The sequence below is a fragment of the Cavia porcellus genome, unplaced genomic scaffold (assembly GCF_034190915.1).
Source record: "Cavia porcellus strain 051 isolate PalLab524CR breed Dunkin Hartley unplaced genomic scaffold, mCavPor4.1 scaffold_49, whole genome shotgun sequence".
Lineage (NCBI taxonomy): Eukaryota > Metazoa > Chordata > Mammalia > Rodentia > Caviidae > Cavia > Cavia porcellus.
This window is the reverse complement of record NW_026947532.1, coordinates 5,557,216-5,574,114: the sequence shown is the minus strand read 5'-3', so window position 1 is coordinate 5,574,114 and position 16,899 is coordinate 5,557,216. Positions and strand designations below refer to the sequence as shown.

General features: G+C 55.7%; 1 protein-coding gene across 1 annotated transcript; it reads left to right on the top strand.

Annotated features, from left to right (window-relative positions):
• Positions 1 to 1,317: 1,317 nt before the first annotated feature.
• On the top strand, positions 1,318 to 15,269 carry Tbc1d13 (TBC1 domain family member 13). Its single transcript, XM_003470633.5, has 12 exons — positions 1,318 to 1,489; positions 2,285 to 2,358; positions 4,259 to 4,299; positions 4,803 to 4,864; positions 4,964 to 5,063; positions 5,711 to 5,793; positions 8,045 to 8,204; positions 10,697 to 10,907; positions 11,374 to 11,537; positions 12,156 to 12,316; positions 12,446 to 12,503; positions 13,128 to 15,269. The coding sequence occupies exons 1-12, from the start codon at positions 1,467 to 1,469 to the stop codon at positions 13,191 to 13,193; spliced, it is 1,203 nt and encodes a 400-aa protein (XP_003470681.1). The 5' UTR covers positions 1,318 to 1,466; the 3' UTR covers positions 13,194 to 15,269.
• Positions 15,270 to 16,899: the final 1,630 nt, after the last annotated feature.

Below are 16,899 nucleotides of genomic sequence, written 5' to 3'. Positions count from 1 at the left end.
ATTAAAAATAAAAGTTAAGAGGTTGGGTGTGGTGGTCCACAGATATAATCCCAGGACACAGGAGGCTCACGCAGGAGCAATGCTTCCACTTCAAGGCCAGCCTGGACTAGATAGACAGACCCTGTGTAAGCCCTCCCCCCCAATAACAACAAAATCCATTGAGAAGCCTGGTCTGGTGATGCACACCTGTGATCATTGCTCTCTGGGAGGCTGTGGCAGAAAAATCGCAAACTTGAGTGTACCTGGAGCGAATTAGTGAGACACTGTCTCAAAATGGAAAAAAAAAAGCTCTAGGCTGGGGATGTGCCTCAGTGTAAAGGCCCCTGCTCGACCCCTACGATTGAAAACAAAAACCAAAGAAACAACACAACAATAATCAGTCTAGGAAACATAATCTGTTTTTTAAAAATTCATATTTTTGGAATAATCTCTAATTAATTAGTTAATTATCATTTTATGGTACTAGAAATTGAACCCAGAAAGCCTGGGACTACATTCCCAGTCCTTTTTATTTTTAATCTTTTGGAGAAAGTTCTTGCTAAGTTGCCAGGATGGTCGTGAACTTATGCCTCAGTTTCTCCAGTATGGGGGTGACAGGTGTGTGTCAGTACAACTGATATCGCTGTCGGAGTTCTCCTCATCTAACACACCTATATTTTATCTTTGCTATCCTACCTCGGGTAGCTATAGGAGGCTAGAAGGGGTACAGAGGTTATACAGTCCAACGTCAACCTTTGCAGATTTGTAGAGTAATTTAAAAACTAAGGTAATTATGCACATATAAAGTCACCTCCGCAGAAAATCATTGTAAGGCTGCCCATTGTCTTTCCCTGAGAGATGTCTCAATTCTTGCTCTCTTTTTCTATTGTTCTGAAATTATGGTTAAATGACAGAAGTTGTGAAATCCTAAAGTCAAAGCAATAGTAAAACAGGTCTCTCTCGCTCTCCAGCGTTTATTGAGCTACTGGGTTCCTGAGCGTCACGGATATAGAAGGTGCGAGGGATTCAGTCCTGAACAGCACAAATCCGGGTGGAGCATGGCGTGGTACACCTGTAACCCCAGCACTCCGGAGGCTGAGGCAGGAGGATCACTGCGAGTTCGAGGCCAACCTGGGCTACATAGCTAGACTCTGTTTCCAAAAAAAAGAAAAGAAATCGGAGCCTGTGCATTTCAGCACAGGACTATTTTAGGCTTGGCGAGGTGGGGGGGGGCCCAGGGGGCTTTCGGGGGCGGGGCGACACGCTCGGGCGGCCTCTTGCCCCGCCCACTTCTTCCCCAGCGGCACTGGTCTCCAGCGCGCTGAGCGGCGGGGCAGGGCCCGCACCCGCTACGAGTCCGGAACGCGAGGCTCCGGGTTTGGTTTCCCGCCGGAGGCTCTGGGCCAGCGCCCCGCGTCCCTGGGGGGCGGCGGCGGCGGCGGCGGCGGCAGCGGCGGAGGCAGCCGGGGGGCCCGGAAGTCAACACCATGTCGAGTCTGCACAAGAGCCGGTAAGGGCCCGCGGGTGCTCCCGGCCTGCGCCCCTGCTCCCCGGCAGAGCCCCAGGCCGCAGGCTCCCACTTTGTATCCCGTGGCCTGCTAGCCGGAGGGGAGACGCCTCTATGCCCCTGGGGCGCCTTCTTTCTGCCTCACCCCGGACGCCTTCGCCCTGGGGTCTTACTCGTTTAGACGTCGGTGCCCCCCCATCCCGTCTCCTGGCCCCGGAACCCTCCTCCCCAGATGCGCCACGTCCCCTGTGCCCTTTTCTTCCTAGAGACGCTAGAGAACCTGGGTTATCCAGGCTGCCCTCTTCTCCCAGGCTGGAGCCTGCAGCGTGGGGACAATTTTGCTTACGCGTCACTTTCCCTTCAGGACTTACTCTTATTTTTGAAGCCTTTTGTCCTTGCCTGAGGGCAGGCCCAGAGGTACTATAATGAGCAAGGAGAGCTGCCGCTAGATTGCACCGGTCCAAAGGCTGCAGGCCAGGTTACTCCTGGCTCCTAGAAGGGGTCGAGTTCGAGGAGTGAGGACGCATTGGGCAGCCTCTGCCCGCACGGAGGTGCCCAGTAAATGCCAGCGCTCTTGTAGAAGATGCTTCATTTTGTGGTACACATTTGAGAACCTCTTGACAACAGTATCCATCCCTCCTATGGCACGATGTTCCTGGGTTTAGAGGAATAAATGTGTGTAGTTCTCTACTTCCCTAAAGCTTCAGGTTGGAGACTGGTGATGTAAGGGAGCTGCAGGCTGCGGGCTCGGTTGTCTTGGGGTCTGAATGGGCTTTATTGGCCTCCTCTCCTTTCTAGGATCGCAGATTTCCAGGATGTCCTGAAAGAGCCCTCAATTGCATTGGAGAAGCTGCGAGAACTCAGCTTTAGTGGTAAGCAGCAATGTGCACTTATAAGGTTGGGCTAGAGCAGTGTTAATGGCTAAGGGGAGAGGAAGGTGTCTTTTTGAGACAGGGTCTCACTTTGCAATTCAGGCTGTCCTTGAGCTCATTTTTGTAGCCCAGGCTGATCTTGAACTTGCAAGAATCCTCCAGCCTTAGCCTCCCGAGTGCTGGGATTATGGGACTGTGCCACCACACTCTGCTAGGTTTTTAGTTTTTTGAGACACAGTCTCACCACATAATTCAGGCTAGCCTTGAACACATAGCAGTCTTCCTGCCTCAGCCTTCTGAGTGTTGCTATCATAGGTTTGCCTCATCACACCTGGCCCTAGAATGGGAAAGCTTTGCATCTAGGTCAGGCCTTTCCTCGTTTCTCAGCTGCCTTCCTGCATTAAGGAATTTCACTAGCCGCAGGTCAGTTCCTGGTTTTTGCCCAGGGTTGGACTCTGTGCTGACTAAGGCACCAGTGATCTTTGATTAATGGTAAAATTCTGGCCTCGCCTCGGAATACTGACTTTAAGGAGCTGAACCTTGGCCATGTTTGACTTTGCCCGCCCTGGCACAGTTAATCTCATTCCAGAACTCCAGAACAGAGATAACCTGCTTTTTGTCTTTAAAGTATTTGTTTTGTCTGCGGTGTTTGTGTAGCTCCTTGTCACTGCCCTGCCCTTGTGTCTTTGTGAGGAAGGTGTTTAGATTGTCCCTGCCGTCCCCATGCAGATTCCAGAGAAGAGGGGGACGCTGGCTTCTGTTTGGGGTACCAGGGAAACCGTCACAACAGCCATTCTTGTGCAGTTCCTGGGGTTTTGCAGGAGACACTGGTCTTCCTGTTCTGGAGTAATATTAAGGTTGCAAAAGGGAAGCAGCCTGTGGTTAGTGGTGAAGAAGAAACTGGGTGCAGTGGCGCACACCTCTGCCCAGCACTGAGGGAGGCTGAGGCAGGAGGAATACAAGTTCGAATCCCACCTGGGCAATTCAGTGAGACCCTGTCTCAGATGAAACAATAAGTACGGCTGGGGTTGCAGTAGAGCACCCCTGAGTTTGATTCCCAGCATAGGAAAAAGAAAGAAAAGGTTCTCAGGTCAGATGTGTATTTTTAAGTTCCTAACACTGCGTCTTTGTAGATCAGTTTCTCGATCTGTAAAGTGCGGGCGCTGTGCTGATTTCTCCTACTGAGGAGTCTGCCTCAGGGAAGTAACATCTGGAAAGCGCAAAGGAATTAGCTGCGGAGCTTAGTTTATGTTTCTGGGTCACTAGTGGAATTCTTTCTGGATGCCATGCCCTGTGTCAGGCCCCAGAAATGACAGGCAGATGTGAGGCCCCACCCCTGGGACTAATCCAGGCGTTGTGGTTACACATGTCATATTCATCCCCAGGTTATGTAATTCTAGTCGTGGTGGCACTGGGAAGTCCCAGAGCCTTTGTTATTTACAAATGGGGAACCTGATCTAGGTCGGGCAAAGCCTGTGGTTGGTAATGGCAGCTCCGGGAGGAATAATGAGCATCTGGAGGAGAAGGGGTGTCCTCAACATTCCAGAGCCAGCTGTCCTGGCGCACACCTATAATTACAGCCCTAGAAGGCTGAGGCAAGAGGAACTCTGGGAGTTCAAGGCTACCCTGGGCTACCTAATGAGTTCAAGGCTACCCTGAACTGCATAGCAAGATCCTGTCTCAAAATACCAATCCAAACCAAACCCAAAACATTCCAGACAGAGAGGGTTCTGAGCTGGGACTGGGGCCAAGGACAGAAATTACATCCAGAATTAGCATCCAGCTTAGAATGATTCTTGAAGTACTTCCCACCCATGCTACTCCCTGCCAGCTGGCTCCAGGTGGGGGCCTGGGGGTGCTGGGCCTGGCCTGGGGTGACTTCTGCCTACTGTGTCCACAGGCATCCCCTGTGAAGGTGGACTGCGGTGCCTCTGCTGGAAGGTGGGTGTGCCTGAGCAGCTCTGTGCTCTCGGGTCTTGTGTGGGCTGCTGGGCTCCAGCCTTCCCTCCCGCTCTGCTCTGTCCCCTGCTTGTCTGAGGAAGCTGACTGGGGAAGTTCTGGGTGTTCTCTTCCGTTCTCTCCTGTCCTGTCCTGTCACTGTCTCCTCCGGGATGTCTTTGGGCATGGGACACTATATTGCCAGCATGGATGCCTGTTTCCTGCTACACCCAGAGGGCAGGCTGTGTTCCATGTGAAGTTCTGAGCAGGGATGCAAACCCAAGCCCTGGTACCCAGCCCCTCGAGCGAGCACCCACTTTTCTTATCATCCGGAAGAGCACGTGTGGGAAAGCAGAGGAAAAGGCCGGCCTGGGGTGGGAGGCTGCCTGGGCACCGGCTGCATTTCAGGCCTTGGGCATGTGGCTGGCTCCGGGCTTCCGGAAGCCTTCACTGGGCCCTGGAGGGGACGGACCAGCGCCAGAGCCGTACCGCTGTCCTCTGTGCAGATCCTGTTAAACTACCTCCCCTTGGAGAGAGCCTCATGGACGTCCATCCTGGCCAAACAGAGGTGAGACTGTGGGCTGCAGCAGATGGGAGAGCCTGGCTCCTGCTGCTGCTTCTCCTGGCCAGGCCTTGGCATCACCCTCTCCCCTCTTCTCTCCCACAGGGAGCTCTACGCCCAGTTTCTGAGGGAAATGATTATCCAGCCTGGCATCGCCAAGGCCAACATAGGAGCGTCCAGGGAGGATGTGACCTTTGAGGACCACGTGAGTGGATAGAGTGGGGCAGCTTGGTTTCCCTCCTCCCTGATCCTGCCAGCGCCTTCTTTCTGCGTGGCAGAGGCCTGGTGTGGTCCATGGTATGCAATACCCAGCAGCCCCTCAACCCTTGGCCCAGTTCCTGGAGGTCGGGACTCCAGTTGTGCATTTGGAAAGTTGAGGTGGGCAGGAGAGCAGCTAATTTGCTTGTCTAGGTCCTGTCCCCCGTATCTGACCTCTTTCCCACATGCGCCCAGCGTGGGCAGCATAGATGACCACTCCCAGGCCCATTTTCTGAGGCCTGGAGTCAGTGACACACAGGCCAGCGAGTGGGGTTTGCAGAGGCGCAGTGATAGCGTGTTCACTCATGCGCACTCAGCGGCGTTTGGAGAGCATCTGCTCTGTGCAGCGCTCTGCAGCCAGAGCAGTGGAGGGAAGAATGGCTGGAGGACGGCCTGTGCCAGCCCAACGAAGTGGTGTCACCCTGGGATCCCCGCTCTTGGGAGGTGAGGCAGGAGGATCGCTGCTAGTTCAAGGCCAGCCTGGGCTACATAGTGAGTTCAGTGTCTGCCTAGATTACAATTCGAGACACCGTCTCGAACAGAAAAAGAAGAAAAAGAACAGTCTGTGCCAAGCAGCTGCTTTTGTCCCCTCAGCCTCTGAACCCCAGCCCTGACAGTCGGTGGAACACGTACTTCAGGGACAACGAGGTGTTGCTGCAGATTGACAAAGATGTCCGGTAAGGTGCTGGCGGGGGCTGGCACTGGCCCTCAGCTTTCTGGCACTTTCTGCAGCTCTGACCCAGGGCCCTAGGGCTGAGCCCTGGGCAGACAGGCAGGTGCCAGGCAACCGTGGCCCACCAAGACCTTCTTGTAGCTGGCGTGCACAAGGTGTTTGCTGCTGGAGGTGCTGGCTGCCAGGGGAGCAGGGCTGCCTTGTGCAGGAGTGGTACCAGCTGAGGGCTGCAGGATTGGAGACTGGGGCAGAGGGAGGGGCTGTGGGGCACTGTGACTGGGGCTGGGAAGCCCAGAGCCCTTGGGGAGGAGGCTGGAGTGGGGAGCAGGGCTGGACCTTGGACTTGAGTCCCGGGCGTGGCACAGCCATGCAAGGGTTTCAGCTGAGGAGCAGCAGGGTCAGGCGCATAGTGTTTTAGTAAGTGTGAGTGACAAGGTGCAGGTTTTTCCTTTGGGAGAGAAACCCAGGAAGCTGCTGCACCTCATGTCGTGCTCCGGTGTGGGGCACCTCCCAGGAGCCTCCTCCCCAGGGCAGCGGTGGCTGAGAGCTCTGTGGTGTATCCATTGGCTCTCCCAGTAGGGCTGTATCAGTAGTCAGCTGCTGTCTGATCTGACTTTACCTGTGACACAGGAGGAGGAGGTGCATGCTAAGGGTGTGTGTGTGCGCGCGCGTGTGTGTGTCTGGATCTTCACAGGTGGGTGGGAAGGGCACGCTGGTCCTGGCATCCTGTGGGGCCCCCCTCATCCCTGGTGGCTGGCAGAGCAGGGTCCCAGGATCTCCTCCTGTTCTCCGGGGCACCTGCTAGGCCCTTGAGTGGCACACCCTCCTTGGTCACAGTCCCTGTCCCGAGTCGTGCATTGCCACCTGTGCGTGTTTCCAGGGGCCATCGCTGGGTCCCCAGGGAGTCTGCCTGCCGTGGGCCAGGTGAGGTGCAGTGCAGCTACTTCTCACGGAACCCAGGCACCCTGATCAGGGCTGGGATCAGGGCTGGGATCGGCAAACAGGGAATACTTCCGGCCACACAGCCAGTCTGTGCCCTGGGAGAGGCAGGACGGTCCGTGTGTTAGAGCAGGTGACAGCAGGCTGCAAGGAGCAGAGCAGCAGCTGCAGAGGAAGGAGTTCTGCCCCCTATGCCACTCTGCAGCCCGCGCCCCTGTTGACATGGCTCCAGGGACCCTGGGGGAAGAGGTTTCCCGCTCCTGTGTTCACTGGATGGCTGGGGCTCGAGAGCCTGGTCCCTCAGTGGCTCTGGGGAGGGGCTGGAGATGCAGGTCCTGCGCGTGCGATGCTGAGGTGGCATAGTGTTCTGTGTTTGCAGAGAGTCGACATATGATGCATTGTGCGTGAGTCTGAGAAATGGGCACAAGGCCCGATGTCTGCCGCGGTTAGAAGCTGGGTCAGGCTGCGTCTTCCACCCTGCTGTGCTGGCCTCTTCCATGGCAGATGTAGTGTCCGGGTGTGCGGTGTGCTGCCTAACCCGAACTCTTCAGCTGTTACAAACCGAACCACAGTTCCAGCCTCACCCCTGGCTTCTGCATTTCACCTTTTGGTGCTGGGGAGCAAATTGAGGGCCTTGAGCTGGCAAGCACAGGGCTGAGCTCCACGCCCTGGCCTCGGCCCCGTCGGGCATTTTGACTGGAGAGGTGTATGAGGTGTGAGAGAAGGGTGAGGCTGCGTGACTTTAAACACACTTTAAAGGATGTACTCTCCTGTGGGGATCTTTATGATGTGTAAGGTGTGGGTGTATCAGACACAATCACTGTTCCTCTTACTTTTTTTTTTTGGTGGTGCTGGGGATTGAACTCAGGGCCTTGTACGTGCAAGGCTGGAGCTCAGCCACGTTCCTAGCCTAACCATTCCTTTTTGTTTGAGGTTGTCACTGTGTAGCCCAGGCTGGCCTCCCACTCACAACGATTCTCTTGCCTCAGCCTTCTTGGGATTAGAGGAACGTGTCACAGAGCCCAGTGACTATTACTTTTTAAAAACTAATACTTATTTTTAGATGAAACTTTCCTGTTAAAAGAGTCAATCAGGCTGGGCACACTCTTGTAATCCTAGCACTCAAGAGGCTGAGGTAGGATCATTGGGAGTTCGAGGGCAGCCTGGGCTACAAAGTGAGTCCAAGGCCAGCCGGAACCACATAGCGAGACTCTGCCTTAAAAAGACACACAAAAAAAAGTCAATCAGGAGCTGCCTCTAGGGTGGCAGATGGTGGTGGAATGGCTGGAATCTCCCTTGTTCCCTCTTGTTGACAGGAGATTGTGCCCAGACATCTCCTTCTTCCAGAGGGCTACTGAGTACCCCTGCCTCCTCATCCTGGACCCCCAGAATGAATTTGAGACCCTCCGCAAGCGGGTGGAACAGACAACTCTGAAATCTCAGACGGTAGCACGGAACCGGAGTGGGGTAACGAATGTAAGAGCCAGCCTGGGCCCCCGTATTCCCCCAGCAGCCTTTTGCTTCCTGTCACCTAAGCCCACAGGCTGCTGGTCTCACCTGGAGCAGCTTTGGCTCTGTCGCTTCCTGGAGGCAGGGTCAGGCTCATCCTGCTGTTGCTTTTTGTCCTGAGGTAGCAAAAGCTCTGAGCAAGGGACTGTGGTTGTGATTGTGTGATAGGAGCATGACGGTGGCTGTGGTCAGTCAAGGTGGGTGGTGGGAGGGCCCAGTGTGCAGCAGGGATGGATGCGGGACACTCAGGAGCGGAGGTAACATAGCCTATAGGGGGGACCCCAGTCTCACAGATGTGTGCACGTCTGGAGAGGCTGCTCGTAGCCAGACCCGTGTATTCCCTTATTCCGGTGTTCAGTGGGATAGTGGCCTGTGGCTCCAACCTTGTCACTGTCCCCATCAGTAGAGAAACTGTCTCTGTGTGTGTCTTTCCTGGCTGGAGGCAGACAGGACTATGGAGGCTCATTTCCCCAGGGACCATCTGTGACTGCAGCACATCGAGGCAGACCCAGCCTATCCCAGCCCCATGAGCCTGTGGAAAGGCTGGGGTCCTGGGGAGCCACCTCAGGTGTCAGGGCTTGAGTGGGTGACATGGGCAGCTGCTCGCTTAGCTGAAGGGTGAGGCAGGGGTGGGCTCAAGTCCTTTTACTATAGGAGTTGGGGTCCCAGTGCTGTACTATGACCCACTGTCACCATTGCACCTGATCATAGCAGCAGAGAAACTTGGCCTGCTTTGTCCCTGAGCCCCCTAGACCCCCTAGTCCCTGAGCCCCCTAGACTTCGGGGGTTAAAGTCGAAGTTGGCCTTTGGGGACTCTGATCACCAGGCAGGCAGCATCCTCGAAGCCCTGCTTGGCTGTGGCATTGGCTGGAGGCTGGGGCAAGCTCACAGAGGGCAGGTCACCCAAGAGCTGGGGAACCCGGGCACCCTTGGGGCCGCCTGGCCACCAGACATGGAACATGGCCTCTGGAGTCAGCTGGGTTAGCGCAGTGACCAGGTGTGGGCCGGTGTGGTGGTGCACACTTGCAATGCCGGCACTCAGGAGACTGAGAGAGGAGCCAGTCCCAAGCATCACCCAGGACCAGCGCACAGCTGACACCAGCTGGGATACCTGCTGCCAGGCCAGGCCTAATTTTGGTGGTCAGGCAGGGCCATGCGTCATCTCAGCACTCTGGAGGCTGAGGCAGGAGGATTGCTGTGAGTTTGAAGCTAGTCCAGGCTACATATTAAGGCTGTCTCAAAAAAGCTGGGTGTGGTTTTGCATACCTATAGTTCTAGCAGTCTGGGAGGCTGTGGCAGAAGGATCATAAGTTCGAACTTGGCCTGGGCAATTTAGTAGGATCCTGGCTTGAAAAATAAAACAAGGCTTAGGATGTAGTTTGGTGTAAAGACCATCCCCAGTGTAAAGTTCAATTCCCATTAAACCCCGAAACCCCAAAAGGGTAAATTAATTGTTTTATTTCAAACTGAGCTTCAAACAAGGCATATGCTGTTTCTTTAGCTTTTCTTTCTTCCTTTTTTTTTTTTTTTTTTTTTTTGTCTTTTTCGTTTTTTATCGGTACCAGGGATCGAACTCATGACCGCCTACTTGCAAGGCAGGTACTTATGCCACTGAGCTAAATCCCCAGCCCCCTTCTTTTTTTTTTTTTTTTTTTTTTTTTTTTTTTTGATAAAGAGTCTTGTATAGTTCACTTGGGCCTCACTCAGAGACCTTCCTGCCTCAGCCTCTCAAGTGCTGGGATTACAGGTGTGTGCCACCACGCCTGGCAGTTTGTTCAGTTTCTTGATTTGAAACAAGTCTCCACTCACCCCACCAGTTGACTTTGTGTGTAGGTGGGGTGAGACAGGGTCTTGCTAGGTAGTTCAGGCTGGCCTTGGATTTGCAAAACTCCTCCTGCCTTGGCCCCAGGAATACTGGGATTATGGGCATTGCCCGCTTTTCAATTTTTTTTTTTTTTTTTGTATTTTTACCAGTACCAGGGATTGAACTCATGACCACACACATGCAAGGCAGGTGCTTATGCCGCTGAGCTAAATCCCCAGCCCCATAAATCGCCTGCCTTGCAAGCAGGCAGTCGTGAGTTTGGTCCCTGGTACCAACAAAAACGAAAAAGACAAAAAAAAAAAAAAAAAAAAAATCCCCAGCCCTGCCCGCTTATCTTTTGAAGAGTCTTGGCCAGTGGTCTGTTTAAAGTATCTATTTGAAATTGAGGCATAATATACATGAAGCAAACTGTACTAGATTTTTCATGTGGGTCAAGATACAGAATATTTCATCATCCAGAAAATTCTGCTCAGCACCCCCCTTACCCCCGCCGTGCCCCTAGCTTTGGTGTCTGAAGCTGATGGCACTACGCAGAGGACTGCGTGTGCTCCGGTGGTGGTGACACATTCCCAGCAGCCGAGTGTGGGAGTTGCTGGAAAGCTGGCCCTGACTGACACTGCACCTGTGCCCGCAGATGAGCTCCCCGCACAAGAGCACAGCGCCCCAGGCCCTGAGCGAGTACCAGGTGCTGCCCAACGGCTGCGAGGCCCACTGGGAGGTGGTGGAGCGGATCCTGTTCATCTACGCCAAGCTCAACCCTGGCATCGCCTACGTGCAGGGCATGAACGAGATCGTGGGGCCCCTGTACTACACCTTCGCCACGGACCCCAGCAGCGAGTGGAAAGGTAGCCGGCCCCTAAGGCTCTGGAGGGAGGCCTCGGAGGGGCTGTCAGGCTGTGTACCACTGCCACCTCCTAGGCCTCCCAGCCCTTCCGCCTCTGCCTTAGGGTGCTGATGTTGATGCAGCCTGATTGCTGGTGAAAGGGATGAGATTTAAATCCCAATTTGAGCCGGCAGTGGTAGTGCACGCTGGGGAGGTGGCCCTGGGCTACATAATGAGTTCAAGGCCAGCCCGAACTGCATAATGAGACCCTGTCTCCAAAAAAAATCCCAATTTGAAAATACGTTGCTGAAGGATAGGACAGTGTTTCAGGGTGGGAAGGATGTGGTGGGGTCCTCAATCTGGGGTACACAGGGCTCAAGGACACAGCAAGGGGTCAGCCACGCCATTAGGGTAGGGCCTGGGGCGATGTGGGGAAGGGTCCCAAGGTGACTGGGAGCCACCCTTCCCACACCGGGCCTTCTGTCCAGAGCACGCCGAGGCAGACACCTTCTTCTGCTTCACCAACCTCATGGCTGAGATCCGGGACAACTTCATCAAGAGCCTGGACGACTCGCAGTGCGGCATCACCTACAAGATGGAGAAGGTGTACTCCACCCTGAAGGACAAGGACTCGGAGCTCTACCTGAAGCTGGTGAGGCCTGGGCCTGCCCCACCCCGCCTACACTGGCCACAACCATGAGGCCAGCTGGGACTGTGTAGCGAGACCTGGTCTCAAAAAGTTAAAAAGGAAAAAAGGTAGTAACTTCATTTTTGAAAATTCTCATGGCATCTGTGTTTATTTCAGAAAACCAGACAGTGAAAGGTGGGTATTGACATAGGAACAGACTCAGTGCTGAGAGAGAGAAAACCTTCAACAGACGGTGCCATGCTATCTGCTGCTTTGTGGCACGATCTCTTCAAAACCGGGGCCACCCCTTTTGGGGACAGGAGCCCCAAGGGGTCATTAGATGATAAATAAGGGATGGATACTTTGGCCTTGCTGGAGGCAGTCACCATGCATGTCTGCAGATCCAGCATTGGGACCTGGTGTTCTGAGGTGTTCTGAGGCATCGGGGCCATGGTTTCCAGATCTGCTGCTCACAGCAGTCAGGCTTTCTGGATGCTCTGGAAAATCAGATTTGACTGTGTTGGCCGGAGCAGGTGCAGCTGCCCTTTCTTTAGAGGAGTGGCGGGGCTGCCCACTGCATGTCCCCGGCCCTCTTGCTGTCCCTGACACTCACGCATGGCTGGGCCCCCGCTGTCTCCCCAGCAAGAGCAGAACATCAGGCCCCAGTTCTTTGCATTCCGCTGGCTCACGCTGCTGCTGTCCCAGGAGTTCCTGCTGCCTGACGTCATCCGCATCTGGGACTCGCTCTTCGCGGATGGCAACCGCTTTGACTTCCTCCTCCTTGTCTGCTGCGCCATGCTCATGTGAGTGAGCCGAAGGGCCTGATGTGGCGGGGTGGGTTGGGATTCAGGCAGCGCCACCCAACCGGAGTCCTGGCTGGCCTGTACCAGAGCAGCCCAGAGTTCAGGACCTCAGCAGCTCTCTCCTCACAGCCTGATCCGGGAGCAGCTGCTGGAAGGGGACTTCACAGTCAACATGCGGCTCCTGCAGGTGAGGGTGCTTGGAGGGGAGCCCGGCCTCGGCCTCCAGTCAGACACTGCCATCCCCCTGCGGGCTGAGGCCAGGGTGGGGGTGGGCAGCAGGGGCTCGGGGTCTTGGACTCCCGGCCCTTGCTGGCCTGAGTGTTGCATGGTCTTGAGCGAAAGCCTTGGCTTCTGGTCTGCACATGGCCCACGAGTCAGCTCGCCTAGGGTGCAGCGGGACATGGCCCAGCGTGGCGTCAGCCCCGGGGCAGAGCACAATGGCTAAGAGCCTGGGTCCAGGAGCTGATGGCGCTTCTTCCAGTGTCCTCCCCAGCGCCTGGCTGGGGTTGCTTCTCAGTGACATCAGGAACGTAGGCCCTGAAGCAGGTGCCCTCACAGCAGCCCTGCCCAGTGCTCAGGCACAAGCTGAGCATCGGGTCCTGAGCAGGGTGGGCCTGGTCCTGCACACATGTGAGACCCTCGGGGCTGTCACCTGCAGGCTGATTGAGTTGATGGGATTCGGGGTCAGGAGTATGCCCCAGCTGTGGGGCCTACAGCATGGCCACAGGTCCCAGGGTGGAGGGTGTGGCTGAGGCGGAGGTGGCGAGGGTAAGCTGCTACAGGGGCGCATTGTTGGGCTTTCCCGTGCCAGGATTACCCCATCACAGATGTCTGCCAGATCCTACAGAAGGCCAAGGAGCTGCAGGACTCCAAGTAGCCTGGAGGCGAGAGGCTGGGTCTGGGAGAGCAGCCGCCCACCCTGTGCCCTAGGTCTTGGGGTTTGGGCATCCCTGGCCCTTGGCTGCTGCAGATGCAGCTGCTCTGGGTGCTCTGGCTCCTGCCACCCAGGCTGTGCCCTCCGGTGCCCGCTGTGCCGTCTTCTTCAGCCACCAAGCCCAGGTGTCCTCCCTGCTCTGGCCCGGGCCCCTCTGCCCAGGCTGTCAAGCAGGGCTGGGGGCTGTTCCAGGCAGAAGGAGGCTGGCAAGAGTCCCTCCTGCCTCTGTCTGCCCCCTTCCTTGTCCCTCCCTGTTTCTGGTCTTCACCTGGCTGCTGGTCAGGGGGTGCTTGGCAAGTGGGACAGAAACCAATTCTGGGACTTGGTGCTCAGGCTTCTCCATGGGGAGGGGACTCCAAAGGAGGCAAATGACTGCCAGGCCCAGCCCCAGCCCTCTGTCCCCCACTGAGCGTGTGTGTTGCTGAGGAGTATCAGCCCAGAATCTATCCCCGACGTGTCTGGGTGCTCAGGTTGGGCGAGGGTGTCCCCAGGGTCCAGCTTCCCCTTCTCTCTCTCTACCTCTGCCTCTGCCTCTGTCTCCTTCCGCCTCTTCCCAGGGGTGCCGAGACTGCCTCCCTCTGCCTTTCCCTTCCCCTGCCTTTCTCTCCGGGGTGCCTTATCTGGAGCCTCTTCCTGCCTCCCTCCTCTGGCTGGAAGGGAACCTGGAGGCAGAATGAAGGGCGTGGCTCACAGGTCCCTGGAGTGGCTAGGCTCCTGGGCCACCCCCAGCACAGACTCCTCGGAAGCACTGGAGATCTGGAAACCCAGAGGCGCCAAGGGCTGGTGGCCCAGGAAGCTGTGACCTGCCACCTGTGTCCTGCCCGTGGTGGGGGACAGAGAAGCCGGAGAGCTGATGCCCTGGAGGCTTCCTCGGAGCCTTCATGCCTTGAAGGGAAAGGGCACCGTGTCAAGTGCTTCCAAGAGTTGCTGTCAACCTGGTTCCTGCAGGTCTGCTGGGACCCAGGAAGCCTCAGCCCGGGTGGAACAGAACCTGTGGCCTGTGTCTAGGCACCAGAAAAGCCTGTCTGGGCCTTGGTGTCCCTGTGCCCCACGCAGGCAGTTGTGGCCACAGGAGCAGGGACAGTCTTGTCAGCTGCTTGGAGCCTGCAGGATTTGGGGTGGTGCCCTCATCAGCTGAGTTCTATGCTGGCTGGAGGCTTGGGTCCAGGGGCCTCGGGTCTGAGCCGTTTGGGGCAGGCCCTTGCTGGGGGTGCAGAACTCTGCACTTTCCTCTTGGCTGCCTCTCCCAAGCCAGGATCTGGGAGGCCTTTACTATTTATTCAGACTCCTGCCTATTTATTGCAGATTGGCAAGTGCTTTGGGAGGGGGAGGCTGCTGGGAATGGAGAAGGGAGTTGCAGACGCGGTCTGTCCATTTCCCAAGCTCCTCGAGGACCTGGTTTTCTAGTAGGTTCTGGCCAGGAGGCTGCAAGCTCTAATGGCACCAGTGTAAAGGTGACCAGAGGGTCAGTGTCTTGGCCAGACTTAGAGATCTGGAAACACAGCAGGGACAGTCCTGCCCACCAGTCTCCCTCAGAACTCAGCTAGTGGCTCAGCCAGCTTTGCCCCTCCATTGCCCGAGGCATGGGCCACCAACAGGACCCAGCAGACACTGCCCGGGGCACCTGCATCCCCTCTGGCCCAGCTTATCTCCCTGCCTGGGAACATACTACTTGAATCACAGCTTCCGATCTACTTCACGGGAGCTCTGCATCCAGTGCACTGTCCTTGTCCTGGAGGTGAAGGTCCAGGGTCCAGGGACTCACACTAGGTAGAGCCTCCCAGAGTGTTGCCATGGCAAGGACCTGGCCTGGCTGACTCCTCCTGGACTCCTAAGGGGGTCACAGGCAGTGCCTGCTGCTCCTGCGTGGGACGCTGTCTGGGACATGAGACAAAGCTTGTGCAGTCTCGGTCCCTGTGCAGAGGGTCGGAATGTGTCGGCTGTTGTCTCCTGTCTGTTTTGTCCTCAGAATCAGTGCTGTGGGTGATGAATTCTTTAATAAACCCTATGTTCTTTGCAGTGGGTGCTGGTGCCATGAGGGACTGGCACCTCTTGAGACACGGGCAGGGACAGTGGCCGTGGCCTAAGAGGGTGGTTGGGAATGCATGTTGGAGCGGCCAGCTCAGCCCCTCTGTCTCAGTGTCAGCGCCACCTTCATGAATGTGGGAAGGAGATCATACTGCTCAATCACGTGGCAAATACATTTAGAGTTCGAAAATGGTTGAGTCAGTCCCAGCACTCTTGGGGTTGAGGCAGGAGGATTGCTGCGAGTTTGAGGCCTGTCTGGGCTACATAGTTCCGAGCCTGAACTATACATATCCAAAAAAAAAAAAAAAAAAAAAAAAAAATTGAGCCATGTGGTGGCACACAGCTGTGATCCCAGTACTTGGGAGGCTGAGACAGGAGGATCACTGAATTGGGAGGCCAGCCTGAATGACATAGCAAGACCCTGTCTCAAACAAAAAGAATGGACCTCAAGGCGAGGTTTCCGTGGCTGGCGGCATGGCCCAGTAGAGGTTGACAGGTCTTCCTGGAAGGTCAGGAATAAGACACTGATGCCCCTCATGCGACTGCGGGGTGATGGCCCTGGGGTCCTGGTTGGGAGAAGTTGGACAAGAGGAAGAAGCAAAAGCTGTCTGCCTGAGAAGAGGAAGAGAGTTCCTCTGCTGGCCCCTATCCTCTGCCATGGAGAAAACGATGCAGACTCCACCAGCGGCACAGAACCAAGTACAGCTGTGCGGGAGCCCAAGTCAGTGCACGGTGGGGTGTGGTCAGGGCAGAGTGAGTGCTGAGTGGTGCACGCTCCTGGGTCCCACTCATCCCTCCTGTGTGCACAGAAGCAGCCCACACAAACCCAAAACACGTCAGTGGGTTTTCCACGGTGCCAAGAACACTGGGAAAAGGGATGGTCGGTAACGGTGCTGAGAGCCGCGTGTGGTAGCAGCTGGCTGTAATCCAGCACTTGGGAGGCTGAGGCAGGAGCGGTACCATGGCTCAGGGTGGCACGGCCCAGCCCAGCTCATGAGAGGCCTGGGCATGAGGGTTTTCAAAGACAAAAAGAAATGGCAAATCTGGCTGTTAAGAGTATAAAAACGGGCATCTTTTAAACCGAGAACCAACTGGCATCTTTGGGGATCTGGGAAGGAGGGCGAGTGGGTTGGGTACCCTGGTAGGTGGGCACCATGGCCAGATTTACCAGTATAGAGTCCGGCACCAACCTCCACCCCCCATTGAGTGTTGGCACCAAGACTGGAGTTGGTAAGGACTGTTACAAGGAGCTCGAAAAGCTCATGCCCCTCGGTTGTCAGTAGGGCCTTCCTTATCTTTAGACCTGAGATGGTGCTGTCTCGGATGCAGGAGGTAGTAGGGTCTTTAAGGTTATTTGCCCAGGGGGCAGCATTTACTGCTCCCTGCGTTTATCCTCCAGGGCCCTGATTTTAGGATTTACTTTGGTCTCCACTAGAGGGCCCCAGGGCACCTGACCTGGGTGCATGTGTGTTATGGTATTCAAACAAAAAGCGCCTCTCCCAGTAGGGGAACTGGGCTTTCAGGGACCATCAAATAGAAGTGGAGGAAGAGAATGCCACCCCAGTTACTGCCCGAAGTTTGGGAGATGTAGCAGAAGGGTCACTTCCTCCGTGATTCTTCC